Source organism: Salvelinus fontinalis, chromosome 35 (assembly GCF_029448725.1).
Source record: "Salvelinus fontinalis isolate EN_2023a chromosome 35, ASM2944872v1, whole genome shotgun sequence".
Classification (NCBI taxonomy): domain Eukaryota; kingdom Metazoa; phylum Chordata; class Actinopteri; order Salmoniformes; family Salmonidae; genus Salvelinus; species Salvelinus fontinalis.
The window spans coordinates 19,022,822-19,037,609 of record NC_074699.1 but is presented as its reverse complement, the minus strand read 5'-3'; the positions used below and the strand labels follow the sequence as shown (position 1 = coordinate 19,037,609).

The following is a 14,788-nucleotide window of genomic DNA, read 5'->3' as shown; positions in this document are numbered from 1 at the left end:
TTTTCTGGATCAAACATGCCAAATAAATTGACATTTTGGATATATATCGATGGAATTAATCGAACAAAAGGACCATTTGTGATGTTTATGGGACATATTGGAGTGCCAACAGAAGAAGCTCGTCAAAGGTAAGGCATTAATTATATCTTTATTTCTGTGTTTTGCGTCGCGCCTGGAGGGTTGAAATAGGATTGTCTGGGTTTGTTTACTGGGGTGCTGTCCTCAGATAATAGCATTGTTTGCTTTCGCCGTAAAGCCTTTTTGAAATCTGACATGTTGGCTGGATTCACAATAATTGCATGTGTATTGCATGTGTGATTTCATGAAAGTTAAATTTTTATAGTAACTTATTTTGAATTTGGCGCTCTGCATTTTCACTGGATGTTGGCCGGTGGGACGCTATATCCCAGAGAGGTTAAATTAAGGACAACAAAGTCAAGGTATTGGAGTGGCCATCACAAAGCCCTGACCTCAATCCCATAGAAAATTTGTGGGCAGAACTGAAAAAGCGTGTGCGAGCAAGGAGGCCTACAAACCTGACTCAGAAACACCAGCTCTGTCAGGAGGAATGGGCCAAAATTCACCCAACTTTTGTGGGAAGCTTGTGGAAGGCTACCCAAAACGTTTGACGCAAGCTAAACAATTTAAAGGCAATGCTACCAAATACTAATTGAGTGTATGTAAACTTCTGACACACTGGAAATGTGATGAAAAAAATAAAAGCTGAAATAAATCATTCTCTCTACTATTATTCTGACATTTCACATTCTTACAATAAAGTTGTGATCCTAACTTACCTAAGACAGGGCATTTTTATTAGGATTAAATGTCAGGAACTGTGAAAAACTGAGTTTAAATGTATTTTTTTAAATGTTTAAATGTTTATATTTTTAGTTTTTTCGTCACTCAATTTTTTTTCATTCAACTTTTTCACTCCGGACGCTTTATCTGGACATGGTTTGTCAGGACTTCCAACAGCCGAAGCTAAGTAGTAACATTAACATGATGCCTTCTAACTGCAGTCGCTGTACTCATAATATACAGGAGAACGATCGCCTTACAGCGAGGATAGCTGTGCTGCAAGCCCAGCTTCAGACGCAATCATTAGGCAAGGGTAATTTCAGTGTAGGAAAGGATTAAACAGCGTCTGTGCCACCAGTAAGTACAGATAGTAACGTTAGTACAAATCCTCTCGCACGGTCCCCGCAGCCGGACAACATTCTCATGTCTTCTGGAGGGAAATGCTGTAGGAATGCTCAACCGGTGTCGCTCATTCAGCCGACAGAAACTTTCAACCGGTTTTCCCCATTAAGCAGCGAGTCGGAGTCTGAGGCCGAGCCTTCTCTGGTCTCTACTCCTCCCGTTACGGGGTCTGAGACGCTGAAGCATCCCACCATTAGCTCTGACAAATTGAAAACCCTAGTCATTGGCAACTCCATTACCCGCAGTATTAGACTTAAAACGAATCATCCAGCGATCATACACTGTTTACCAGGGGGCAGGGCTACCGACGTTAAGGCTAATCTGAAGATGGTGCTGGCTAAAGCTAAAACTGGTGAGTGTAGGGATATTGTTATCCACGTCGGCACCAACAATGTTAGGATGAAACAGTCAGAGGTCACCAAGTGCAACATAGCTTCAGCCTGTAAATCAGCTAGAAAGATGTGTCGGCATCGAGTAATTGTCTCTGGCACCGTCCAAGTTAGGGGGAGTGATGAGCTGTACAGCAGAGTCTCACAACTCAATCGCTGGTTGAAAACTGTTTTCTGTTTTCTGTAGATAATTGGCCCTCTTTCTGGGACTCACCCACAAACAGGACCAAGTCTGGCCTATTGAGGAGTGATGGACTCCATCCTAGCTGGAGGGGTGCTTATCTACCAACATAGACAGGGCTCTAACTCCTCTAGCTCCACAATGAAATAGGGTGCAGGCCAGGCAGCAGGCTGTTAGCCAGCCTGCCAGCTTAGTGGAGTCTGCCACTAGCACAGTCAGTGTAGTCAGCACAGCTATCCCCATTGAGACCGTGTCTGTGCCTCGACCGAGGTTGGGCAAAACTAAACATGGCGGTGTTCGCCTTAGCAATCTCACTAGAATAAAGACCTCCTCCATTCCTGCCATTATTGAAAGAGATCTTGATACCTCACATCTCAAAATAGGGCTACTTAAATGTAGATCCCTCACTTCAAAAGCAGTTATAGTCAATGAACTAATCACTGATCATAATCTTGATGTGATTGGCCTGACTGAAACATGGCTTAAGCCTGATGAATTTACTGTGTTAAATGAGGCCTCACCTCCTGGTTACACTAGTGACCATATCCCCCGTGCATCCCGCAAAGGCGGAGGTGTTGCTAACATTTACGATAGCAAATTTCGATTTACAAAAAACCCCAGACGTTTTCGCCTTTTGAGCTTCTAGTCATGAAATCTATGCAGCCTACTCAATCCCTTTTTATAGCTACTGTTTACAGGTCTCCTGGGCCATATACAGCGTTCCTCACTGAGTTCCCTGAATTCCTATCGGACCTTGTAGTCAGATAATATTCTAATTTTTGGTGATTTTAATATTCACATGGAAAAGTCCACAGACCCACTCCAAAAGGCTTTCGGAGCCATCATCGACTCAGTGGGTTTTGTCCAACATGTCTCTGGACCTACTCACTGTCACAGTCATATTCTGTACCTAGTTTTGTCCCATGGAATAAATGTTGTGGATCTTAATGTTTTTCCTCATAATCCTGGACGATCGGACCACCATTTTATTACGTTTGTAATCGCAACAAATAATCTGCTCAGACCCAAACCAAGGAGCATCAAAAGTCGTGCTATAAATTCTCAGACAACCCAAAGATTCCTTGATGCCTTTCCAGACTCCCTCTGCCTACTCAAGGACGTCAGAGGACAAAAATCAGTTAACCTGTTTGGGCTGCAGGGGCAGTATTGAGTAGCCGGATAAAAGGTGCCCATTTCAAACGGCCTCGTACTCAATTCTTGCTCGTACAATATGCATATTATTATTACTATTGGATAGAAAACACTCTCCAGTTTCTAAAACCGTTTGAATTATATCTGTGAGTTAAACAGAACTCCTTTTGCAGCAAACTTCCTGACAGGAAGTGGAAAATCTGAAATCGATGCTCTCTTCTAGGGCCTGCCTATTAAAGTCCTTGATATTTATTCGTTTAGATGCACTTCATACGTCGTCCACTAGATGTCGACAAGCAGTGAGAGAAGAAATGGAGTGTGTAACTTGATCTGGGCTCGTATAAATGCTCTTTGTATGACGTGTCACCAGTTTCCTGTTTTCTGGAGAGCACGTCAAGGGACCTGGATTTGCCTTCTGATAAGCTGTCGTTATGGACGATTAATATCTCCGGCTTTGATTTTATTTGATACATGTGACAATATCATCGTAAAGTATGTTTTTTCAATATAGTTTAATCAGATTATTGAAATTTTTTCGGGAGTTTTGCCGTGTTCCGTTCTCTTTGTTTGTCGACGATGGAGAGATTCGTGCCACTTGGCAAGTGTGCTTGCTAAATCGAGAGCGAAAAAGGCCGTTCTAAATCCAAACAACGATTGTTCCCGACAAAGGACCCCTTGTACAACATTCTGATGAAAGATCAGCAAAAGTAGGACCCATTTTATGATGCTATTTCATATATCCGTCGAACATGTTGTGCTAGTCGTTTGCGCCCAGCTTTTGGGTACTCTCTCGCTATACCTAAGCTGGATGTCGTAATGAAGTTATTTTTAGAATTCTAACACGGCGATTGCATTAAGAACTAGTGTATCTATCATTTCCTATAAAACATGTATTTTTTAGTTATGTTTATGAATAGTTATTTGGTCAGAATATGTGTGTCAGAAAAAGTGTCAGAAAAATATCCGGACGTTGTGGGAAAAAGATGCTACGTTAGCACAATGTATAACCACTGATTTCAGCTCTAAATATGCACATTTTCGAACAAAACATAAGTGTATGTATAACCTGATGTTAAAGGACTGTCATCTGATGAAGCTTATCAAGGTTAGTCAAAAATTATATATCTTTTTCTGGTTTGTTACGATCGCTAACTTTTGCTACTGGGGAAGGGCTTGTGTTTCTGGCTATTGTGGTAAGCTAATATAACGCTATATTGTGTTTTCGCTGTAAAACACTTAAGAAATCGGAAATATTGGCTGGAATCACAAGATGCCTGTCTTTCATTTGCTGTACACTATGTATTTTTCAGAAATGTTTTATGATGAGTATTTAGGTATTTGACGTTGGTGTCTGTAATTATTCTGTCTGCTTTCGGTGCAATTTCTGATTGTAGCTGCAATGTAAACTATGATTTATACCTGAAATATGCACATTTTTCGAACAAAACATAGATTTATTGAATAACATGTTATAAGACTGTCATCTGATGAAGTTGTTTGTTGGTTAGTTTGGTTGGTTCTTGGTTAGTTAGGTTGGCTTTGTGCATGCTACCTGTGCTGTGAAAAATGTCTGTCCTTTTTTGTATTTGGTGGTGAGCTAACATAAATATACGTGCTGTTTTCGCTGTAAAACATTTTAAAAATCGGACATGTTGGCTGGATTCACAAGATGTTTACCTTTCATTTGCTGTATTGGACTTGTTAATGTGTGAAAGTTAAATATTTCTAAAAAATATATTTTGAATTTCGCGCCCTGCACTTGAAGTGGCTGTTGTCATATTGTGGCCGGCCTCGGGCTTGCAGCCAGAAGAAGTTAACCGCCTAACTGAGGAACTCAATTTAACCCTGCGCAATACCCTAGATGCAGTTGCAACCCTAAAAACTAAAAAACATTTGTCATAAGAAACTAGCTCCCTGGTATACAGAAAATACCCGAGTTCTGATGCAAGCTTCCAGAAAATTGGAACGGAAATGGCGCCACACCCAACTGGAAGACTTCCGACTAGATTGGAAAGACAGTACCATGCAGTATCGAAGAGCCCTCACTGCTGCTCGATCATCCTATTTTTCCAACTTAATTGAGGAAAATAAGAACAATCCGAAATGTCTTTTTGATACTGTCGCAAAGCTAACAAAAAAGCAGCATTCCCCAAGAGAGGATAGCTTTCACTTCAGCAGTAATAAATTCATGAATTTCTTTGAGGAAAAGATCATGATCATTAGAAAGCAAATTACGGACTCCTCTTTAAATCTGCGTATTCCTCCAAAGCTCAGTTGTCCTGAGTCTGCACAACTCTGCCAGGACCTAGGATCAAGAGGGACACTCAAGTGTTTTAGTACTATATCTCTTGACACAATGATGAAAATAATCATGGCCTCTAAACCTTCAAGCTGCATACTGGACCCTATTCCAACTAAACTACTGAAAGAGCTGCTTCCTGTGCTTGGCCCTCCTATGTTGAACATAATAAACGGCTCTCTATCCACCGGATGTGTACCAAACTCACTAAAAGTGGCAGTAATAAAGCCTCTCTTGAAAAAGCCAAACCTTGACCCAGAAAATCTAAAAAACTATCGGCCAATATCGAATCTTCCATTCCTCTCAAACATTTTAGAACAGGCTGTTGCGCAGCAACTCACTGCCTTCCTTAAGACAAACAATGTACACGAAATGCTTCAGTCTGGTTTTAGACCCCATCATAGCACTGAGACTGCACTTGTGAAGGTGGTAAATGACCTTTTAATGGCGTCATACCGAGGCTCTGCATCTGTCCTCGTGCTCCTAGACCTTAGTGCTGCTTTTGATACCATCGATCACCACATTCTTTTGGAGAGATTGGAAACCCAAATTGGTCTACATGGACAAGTTCTGGCCTGGTTTAGATCTTATCTGTCGGAAAGATATCAGTTTGTCTCTGTGAATGGTTTGTCCTCTGACAAATCAACTGTACATTTCGGTGTTCCTCAAGGTTCCGTTTTAGGACCACAATTGCTTTCACTATATATTTTACCTCTTGGGGATGTCATTCGAAAACATAATGTTAACTTTCACTGCTATGCGGATGACACACAGCTGTACATTTCAATGAAACATGGTGAAGCCCCAAAATTGCCCTCGCTAGAAGCCTGTGTTTCAGACATAAGGAAGTGGATGGCTGCAAATGTTCTACTTTTAAAATAAAATAACACCAGAGGTATATACAACACCTCTGTATGATGCAAAGCAAGTGTCCTTCGAATGTCATGGTGAGTGCCTGTTAGCTTACCTTGGTGCCCACACAGGCCTGGCCCTTCTTGTACTCCTTGTGGCAGGTTCTCTTGTCCAGCTTGGTCCAGAGGGCTTTGGCCCTCCAGGAGGTGAGCCTGGTCTTCAGACTACAGTAGAATGTCTCATGGTCCTGAGGGTCTAGATCCAGCAGCCTGCACAGGAGGTTGAAGGACTGCAGGGTGCCCTTACAGGTGGAGGCCTGGATGAAGTTCTCAAACAGCTTCCCTGCCTGGTCCTTCTCCTCCTCTGTCTCCCCCATCTTTCCCAGGAGGAGTGCAGGGTGCTTGGCTGGTGCTAGTTTGCCTTTCCTCCTCTCTCGCTCTCCCCCAGCTGTCTCAGTGGCTACACCCACAGCCTGGCCCCCATGGTCATGCCCAATCTGAGGAGGTACAGAGAAAACATATTGAGTCTGATGTCATTGCACGGCCTTTAGAAGTGTAGAATCCTTAACAGATGGAACTTTATGGAACACTGGGGAAAAAATTAAACAGTCAAATTTTGGACAGGAAAAGGCATAACCCTCGCTAACCATTCTTAGTTTTATTATGCAAGTTTTAATGGTTGACGTTTCGGCCTTCAATGGCCTTCTTCAGAATAATCACAGAGGGAATAGACAAGTTCCTTTAGGGCATGGGGAAGACAATTAGGGAGACAGTCAATTAACCAGCCTGCAACAATCACTGATTTTCTACAGAACTGGTTTCATTGCATTTATTTTACTTCAAATCACTGACTTATATTTCCAGTGTAAGAATAGATGTGTTTGAGCTCGCAAAGAAAGCATTTTTATTTTCTGACAAACTAATACAGCATGCCATACTAACTGATTGTTTCTAGATAGATCCTGGGATAATGATTGTCTTCATTTCTGGTCAACAATGGACTGTGGAAGAGTGCACATTTCCAAAAGTCAATGGCAAAGTTCAAAAGCTCAAAATAGAAACGTGTTTCAAAACATTTCTATGAACTAAATGAAATACAGTAACACAGAGAATATCAACACATTAATGAATCATGGCTTCCATTTACAAAGTACAGTGCATTTCATTCTAATGACCAAATCTATGGATAAAAATACCAGACAGCTCAGTGAGGTCAGACAGTTCGGCCCATGCCTGTTTGCACATCACTGACTTGGCACTAGTGGACACGGACATACTGCTAAGCAGGGAGAAAAAAGTGCTTGTCTTGCGGCTGAAAACTGGACAGAGGTTCATTTTTTTCATCCGCAGAAGGGGGACACATACCCCTGGATATACTACCTAGAGTTGTAGACTAGTCTCATAGGTCTACATTACATAGTAAATGTACATCCGGGACACTCAAATTAGTATGAGTGATATGCACTAATTAGCAACTTTGCAACTACTTACTACTTTTTAGGAACTTTGCAATTACTTAGCATTTTAGCTAACTCTTTTCCTAACCTTAACTCTTTTAGCTAACCCTAACCCTAACCTAATTCCTTACCTTAACTCTAACCCCTAAAAAACGAATGTTAGCATTAGCCACCTAGCTAATGTTAGCCAAAACAAATGTGAATTTGTAACATATTAGAGGTTTTGCAAATGCGTAACATATTGTAAGTTTTGCAAATTCATAACGTATTGTACAAATTGCAATACGTAACTTATCATACAAATTGTCATTCATAACATATCATACAACATCCACAAATGAATACATACCATATGAAACGTAACACATACTAAATGTAATGTCTCGAATTTTACTTACAGAATAATACGAAATGCTGTGAGACCATGTTGAGAGTTGTGTTTTTTTTTTCCGCTCCCCTATAGGATTTCAAAGCCATTGATAATATTGATGTCTCGACAGGTCCGAAGGATAAAAGTGAAACAGAATATTAGTTTGAGGACAACCTCTCTGTATCATTGAGTGGCCAGGGTGGTACTCAGGCCACACCTTAACTGAGAGACCGAAAACTCTTCATTAATTATGAATGAGGCTTACATATGCTTACTTTTACTTGTAGCAATACCCTCACACACCATATAGACAAACATTGGCAGTAGAATGGCCTGTACTGAAGAGCTGAGTGACATTCAACCTGGCATCGTCATAGGATGCCACCTTTCCAACAAGTCAGTTCGTCAAATTTCTGCCCTGCTGGAGCTGCCCCGGTAAACTGTAAGTGCTGTTATTGTGAAGTGGAAACGTCCAGTAGCAACAACAACTCAGCCGCGAAGTGGTAGGTCACACAAGCTCACAGAACGGGACTGCCAACTGTTAAAGCGCGTAGCTTCACTAGTTCCAAACTGCCTCTGGAAGCAAAGTCAGCACAAGAATTGTTCGTCGGGAGCTTCATGAAATGGCTTTCCATGGCTGAGCAGCCACACACAAGCCTAAGATCACCATGCACAATGCCAAGCGTTGGCTGGAGTGGTGAAAAGCTCACTACTCTGGAGCAGTGTAATCGCATTCTCTGGAGTGATGAATCACGCTTCACCATCTGGCAGTCCGACGGACGAATCTAGGTTTGGGGGATGCCAGGAGAACTCTCAACTGCCCGAATGCATAGTGCCAACTGTAAAGTTTGGTGGAGGAGGAATAATGGTCTGGGGCTGTTTTTTATGGTTCCGGCTAGACCTTAGTTCCAGTGAAGGGAAATCTTAACGTTACATCATACAATAACATTCTAGACAATTCTGTGCTTCCAACTTTGTGGCAACAGTTTGGGGAAGGGCCTTTCCTGTTTCAGCATGACAATGCCCCCGTGCACAAAGCGAGGTCCATACAGAAATGTCGAGATCGGTGTGGAAGAGCTTGACTGGCCTGCACAAAGTTCTGACCTAAACACTATCGAACACCTTTGGGATGACTTGGAACGCCGACTGCAAGCCAGGCCTAATCGCCCAACATCAGTGCCCAACCTCACTTATGCTCTTGTGACTGAATGGAAGCAAGTGCCCACAGCAATGTTCCAACATCTAGTGGAAAGCCTTCCCAGAAGAGTGGAGGCTGTTATAGCAGCAAAGGGTCATGTAGTGTATCTGCTCTGCTGCCTACTGGAGTTGGGCTGAGTGACACCACCTCTCCTCTTCCACTGTGCAGCAGGTGTTGAGAGATCGATATGCCATCTGTTGAGAGATCGATATACCACATGATAAGCAACTCCATATGGGAGGTGTTAGCTTGGAGCAAAGATACATGAGACTTGTCTTCTGTTGTCAAGTCCTTGAACCAAGTCTTGGTTCTCAGACAGCTTTCAGTGATGCATTTTGGAAACTCTAAATAGGCATACTTAAAGGAAAAATCTTTAGGTATTAGTCCACAGTTGATACAGTCTCAAAATGTTTTGCATGTCAGCAGTCGAGTTTTCAAGATATAGTATTTTCAAGAAGCAAAGTGTCACTCATGATGATGCATTTTGGGACTGTATTACAGTGGGCTAATTAAAAAAATAACAAAATACAGTCTGAAAGGATTTTCCCTGGAACATGAGCACTATTTGTGGTCACTGAAAACATGCCAGTTCTCATACAAACAAAATCATTCTATCTTACAGAATCCTGTTTGACCCAAACTAGCTGTATATGTTGCATCCTGTTCGCTGTTGTTGTTTCTTTGCCTTACAGTCATTCATCCTGGATAATGGGATGCCAGCTCGTATTGAGGACAATGTGGGAGGGGTGTCAACTTCTGTCCCCCAGGCTGATACACACACAACATAGTGACCCCCGGCTCCTGCCCCAGTGTCAGACACAAAACCCTACAGGCCTCGCTCTGGAGACAGCCAAGCCCCAGACTGCATTCCAACGCTGCATGCCTCACATAGCACTGAACTGCTCTATCAACAAGGAACCAGAGGCAACGCCTACCGAGCTCTGTCAATGGTTCAACCACAGATATCCAATGACGTGCTCATGACTCTGTGCCCATTCTGTAGGCTGTTATCAGTGTGTTTTGGTGATGTAAAGTTCATGAGTGCTGAGAGAGGGCTGGGAGGGGCTCAGCATAGCATACAGGTGCTTTAATTAGCTTGGGGCAGGGTAATTTGTTTACGCAAAGGATGTATTATTATGCATCTGTAGGGTAAGCGTGTTCCCCTTACCATGCAAGTTATGGTACAACACAACATCTCCATTCACACCATTGTTGAAATAACAGCAAATGGTGAGAAAATCCTGAAAGGCCTGCTTTGTTCTCTTGGACAAGTTAGATGTGACAACATGATGGTATTTGCAACTGTTTTTTCTGTATAGATTTCATAACAAAAAACATAAGGACTTCTGTTGAACTACAGTAAACAACCGCTTGGTCTACCACTAACAAGTAGTTGTACTCCCAAAGCAACATTTCAGGAAGCAATTTTAATATGCGGCTATCACAATATCAGACCATTTCCAACTAAGACATACAGTAACTACAACTTCTGCTTGGAAAGTTTAAATACAACCAGAGGTTTGTGCTCCAAGCTTCACAAATTGTTTTTAAAAAAGCTACAGTATAAAGACCTGCTGGAGAGGTCTTTCTGTGTTGGTTAATGAAAGGTAGCACACACTGCCCTCACAGCGCCTTTGGAAAGTATTCAGACCCCTTGACTTTTTCCACATTTTGTTACGTTACAGTCTTATTCTGAAATTGACTAAATAAATGCTTTCCCCTCATCAATCTACACACAATACCCCATAATGACAAACTGAAAACAGTTTTTTACAAATGTTTACAAATTTATAAAAAATAGATAACAGAAATACGTTATTTACAGTATTCAGACCCTTTGCTATGAGACTCGAAATTGAGCTAAGGTGCATTCTGTTTCCATTGATCATTCTTGAGATGTTTCTACAACTTGATTGGAGTCCACCTGTGGTAAATTCAATTGATTGGACATGATTTGGAAAGCCACACACCTGTCTATATAAGGTCCCACAGTTGACAGTGCATGTTAGAGCAAATACCAAGCCATGAGGTCAAAGGAATTGTCCGTATAGCACCAAGACAGGATTGTATCAGGGCACAGATCTGGGGAAGAGTACCAAATAATGTATGCAGCATTGAAGGTCCCCAAGAACACAGTGTCTTCCATCCTTCTTAAACGAAAAATGTTTGGAACTACCAAGACTCTTCCTAGAGCTGGCCACCTGGCCAAACTGAGTAACCGGGGGAGAAGGGCCTTGGTCAGGTGAGGTGACCAAGAACCTGATGGTCAATGACACAGCTCTAGAGTTCCTCTGTGGAGATGGGAGAACCTTCCAGCAGGACAACCATCTCAGCAGCACTCCACCAATCAGGCCTTTATGGTAGAGTGGCCAGACGGAACCTGCTCCTCAGTAAAAGGCACATGACAGCCCGCTTGGAGTTTGCCAAAAGGCACCTAAACACTCTCAGACCATGAGAAACAAGATTCTCTGCTCTAATGAAACCAAGATTGAACTCTTTGGCCGGAAAGCATCACATCTGGAGGAAACCTGGCACCATCCCTACGGTGAAGCATGGTGGTGGCAGAATCATGCTGTGGGGATGTTTTTCAGCGGCAGGGACTGGTAGACTAGTCAGGATCGAGGCAAAGATGAACGATCCAAAGTACAGAGAGATCCTTGATGAAAACCGGCACCAGAGCGCTCAGGACCTCAGACTGGGGTGAAGGTTCACCTTCCAACAGGACAACGACCATAAGCACACAGCCAAGACAATGCAGGAGTGGCTTCGGGACAAGTCAAGTCTCTGAATGTCCTTGAGTGGCCCAGCCAGAGCCCGGACTTGAACCGGATCGAACATCTCTGCAGAGACCTGAAAATAGCTGTGCAGCAACCTTCCCCATCCAACCTGACAGAGCTTGAGAGGATCTGCAGAGATGAATGGGAGAAACTCCCCAAATAAAGGTGTGCCAAGCTTGCAGCGTCATACCCAAGAAGACTCAATGCTGTAATCACTGCCAAAGGTGCTTCAACAAAGTACTGAGTAAAGTGTCTGAATACTTATGTAAACGTGATATTTAAGTTTTTTATTTGGAATAAATTAGCAAACCTTTCAACCTGTTTTTGCTTTGTCATTATGGGGTATTGTGTGTAGATTGATGAGGGAAAAAAATTATTTAATACATTTTAGAATAAGGCTGTAACATAACAAAATGTGGAAAAAGTCAAGTGGTTCGAATACTTTCGAAGGCACTGTATGGTCAGCTAGAAGAGCTGAAGCTACATTGTCCCAGATGGAATCCCATGACCTCACCCATGATCTCCATCTGACAGCATGGAAAGGCAATCCGCAGGCAGACAGCACCAACCCACAGAACACCCGTAAAAAACACACGTATAAAAAAGAGAGCGAGAGAGAAAGAGCGAGAGAGAGAGAGAGAGAGAGACAAAGAGCAGACCGCGGCTGGGATCAATGGCCATTCCAAGCTGTTTTTATGAGAGCCTGGACGTTCAATTTCACCATACTGTACAGGTTTTAACAATCGTACCTGTTTTTTAAATCACATCTGCCCATCTATGACTTGGCTAATGACTAATCCATTTGCAAACACTAGCTACTCATTTTATGCCTGTTATATCAAACAAACCATCCCATCACTGGTGCTTTCACAGTACACCACAGCTGTCTCAGTTACCTGTTATTGTATTAGAGAATAGTTCTCATAACTTTGTTATTTAAAGACACTTTACTCATGACTCTGACAGAGTATACAAAAACTGAGGCAGAGCTATAGTATATAGTATATCTCCTGAAGGTTATTCTGAGCTCAGGTAATCCAGTGCATTTTTCAGAGGGATGAGTGCACATGCTATCAGTTTCCAGAGGAGAAATTCCAGAGATGTGAAGTATGTACCTGTTACAGCTGGCCTGCCAAGGCAGAACAGCTACAGGGAGCTAGCCAGAGACACACACTCCCTCAAACACACACATACCTGTATACGCATTATACTGTAAATAATCGGCACATTTTCTCTGAGACCAAAACAATTATTTAACCACTAGCTGTTTAACCAATGTTCTGGAATGTTTCATTTACTCATTTTGAGTTATAACCGACACTCTCATTAGCATGGTTGCTCATGCGCTTACATTCTTGATAAGAATCAAAATAGGTTTCATTTCCATACCACATGAGCCATCAGCTGTGACTTAAATTCCCCCTCAGTTACACATGCAGCTCCATGCAATGAGACTGGTAGTGGAGCACATTTCATGAGAAGAAACCCAAGTCACCTTAACACCTCACATACTTTTATAACAACACCAGTGTCAGGTTGTATTAAGACTTGGTCTAATAACAACCAACCAGGCAATACATGGTCTAAGGCAGTAAACACTGACCAATAACTTAATAAGTGTGCCCATTACTACATCAGCGAAGGCCATAGAAACTGAGCAATATAGTATATACTGCTAGACCAGTAAAACACAAAACAATGACTTGATGTCCATCGTTATTGCTCCACACAGCCTCGAGCTATCAAAAGACAATGGGAAGCTGACGACTCAAAGGAAAACAATGGGAGGGCTGGGAATAACACGTAATGCAGTTAATTACCGAGAGAACTGAAGGAAACCAGGAAGTAAGCCCTCAACCCCTGATAAGCAGACATTACGCCTCAGAGCTGGACAACAATCTAAGAAAACATATGTTCCAGCATCCCGCCAACAAGTTTGCCCCTCTCCAGCCCTCATAACTCGCTTGTACTATCTCAACTCTAAGAAATCTGGCTGTGTCTTCAGACAGCGGTGCCAAAACAAAGGAGAGCGTCTTGGACACGGTTAAAAACACTGCGTTATCTGGCCGGCCCCAGTGAATGTCATTCATCTAGAGAGGAGAAAATAATACATTTACACAGAAGCAGGCACTAGAGAGGTGAAGCAGCCGTCTGCTGTCTGGAGGCCTGTCTGACCAACGCAGTGTGTGTTAACCACATGTCCTCTTGGACTTGGAGAAAGATTTATCGGGACAAACTTCAGACACACAAAGCACACAAATAATGTCTGTCCAGCTATTTGAAGTTTGACATACAGTATGTAATCCACTTGGCACACAATAGTTTGACCTTATCCAGCGCCACATTCCTTTCTTTATTTCACACAAATAAATGAGCAAATAGCTGACAAACGCAGTGAACTCTCGCCATGTAAAAAGATCCCACACAAAGAATGCTCTGATGTTCTTAAATCAACATTGAAAAATCTTGGAAACACTGATGACATATTTAATGCAATCATTACACCAATATACCATACAGTAACATGAGATCCTCACAATGTGATTGAGATCAAGACCCGTAAGGTGAGAAGTGACTGCACACTGAAGGCAGATTTTTTGGTAACTGACATTCCCCCAGACAGTCAGACAGTCAGACAGACAGTCAGTCAGCAGAAGCAAATGGATCCAGAGATCCTGTTCCATGTCTCAGAATGGCACCGAGGGGTTTATAGGACTGTGTGTGACCACAGGGAAGGAATAGAGGAGCCGGTAAGGCAGCTTTCAGGGATGTCATGCTCAGAATAGACAGGTGTCATGTTCCAGAGGAAAACAGCACATGTCCTGGAGGATAGCCTGACATCTGTATAAGACCACTCTACAAACATAAATACACTGTGTTGTTGACCACAAAGAGAACAGCTCCATCAGAC

General features: G+C 42.4%; 1 protein-coding gene across 4 annotated transcripts in view; it reads right to left on the bottom strand.

Moving 5' to 3' along the window:
- Nucleotides 1-14,788, bottom strand: part of LOC129834459 (F-actin-monooxygenase mical2b-like) — a 54,076-nt gene that overhangs the window by 30,009 nt on the left and 9,279 nt on the right. For all 4 annotated transcript variants that reach the window (XR_008756258.1, XR_008756259.1, XM_055899458.1 and 1 more), the window contains exon 2: nucleotides 6,192-6,572. Coding sequence is in view for 2 of the 4 variants with exons in the window: in XM_055899458.1 (XP_055755433.1) it covers nucleotides 6,192-6,452 (261 nt within the window). In the remaining 2 variants the exon portion in view is untranslated. The remainder of the gene's footprint in view (nucleotides 1-6,191; nucleotides 6,573-14,788) is intronic.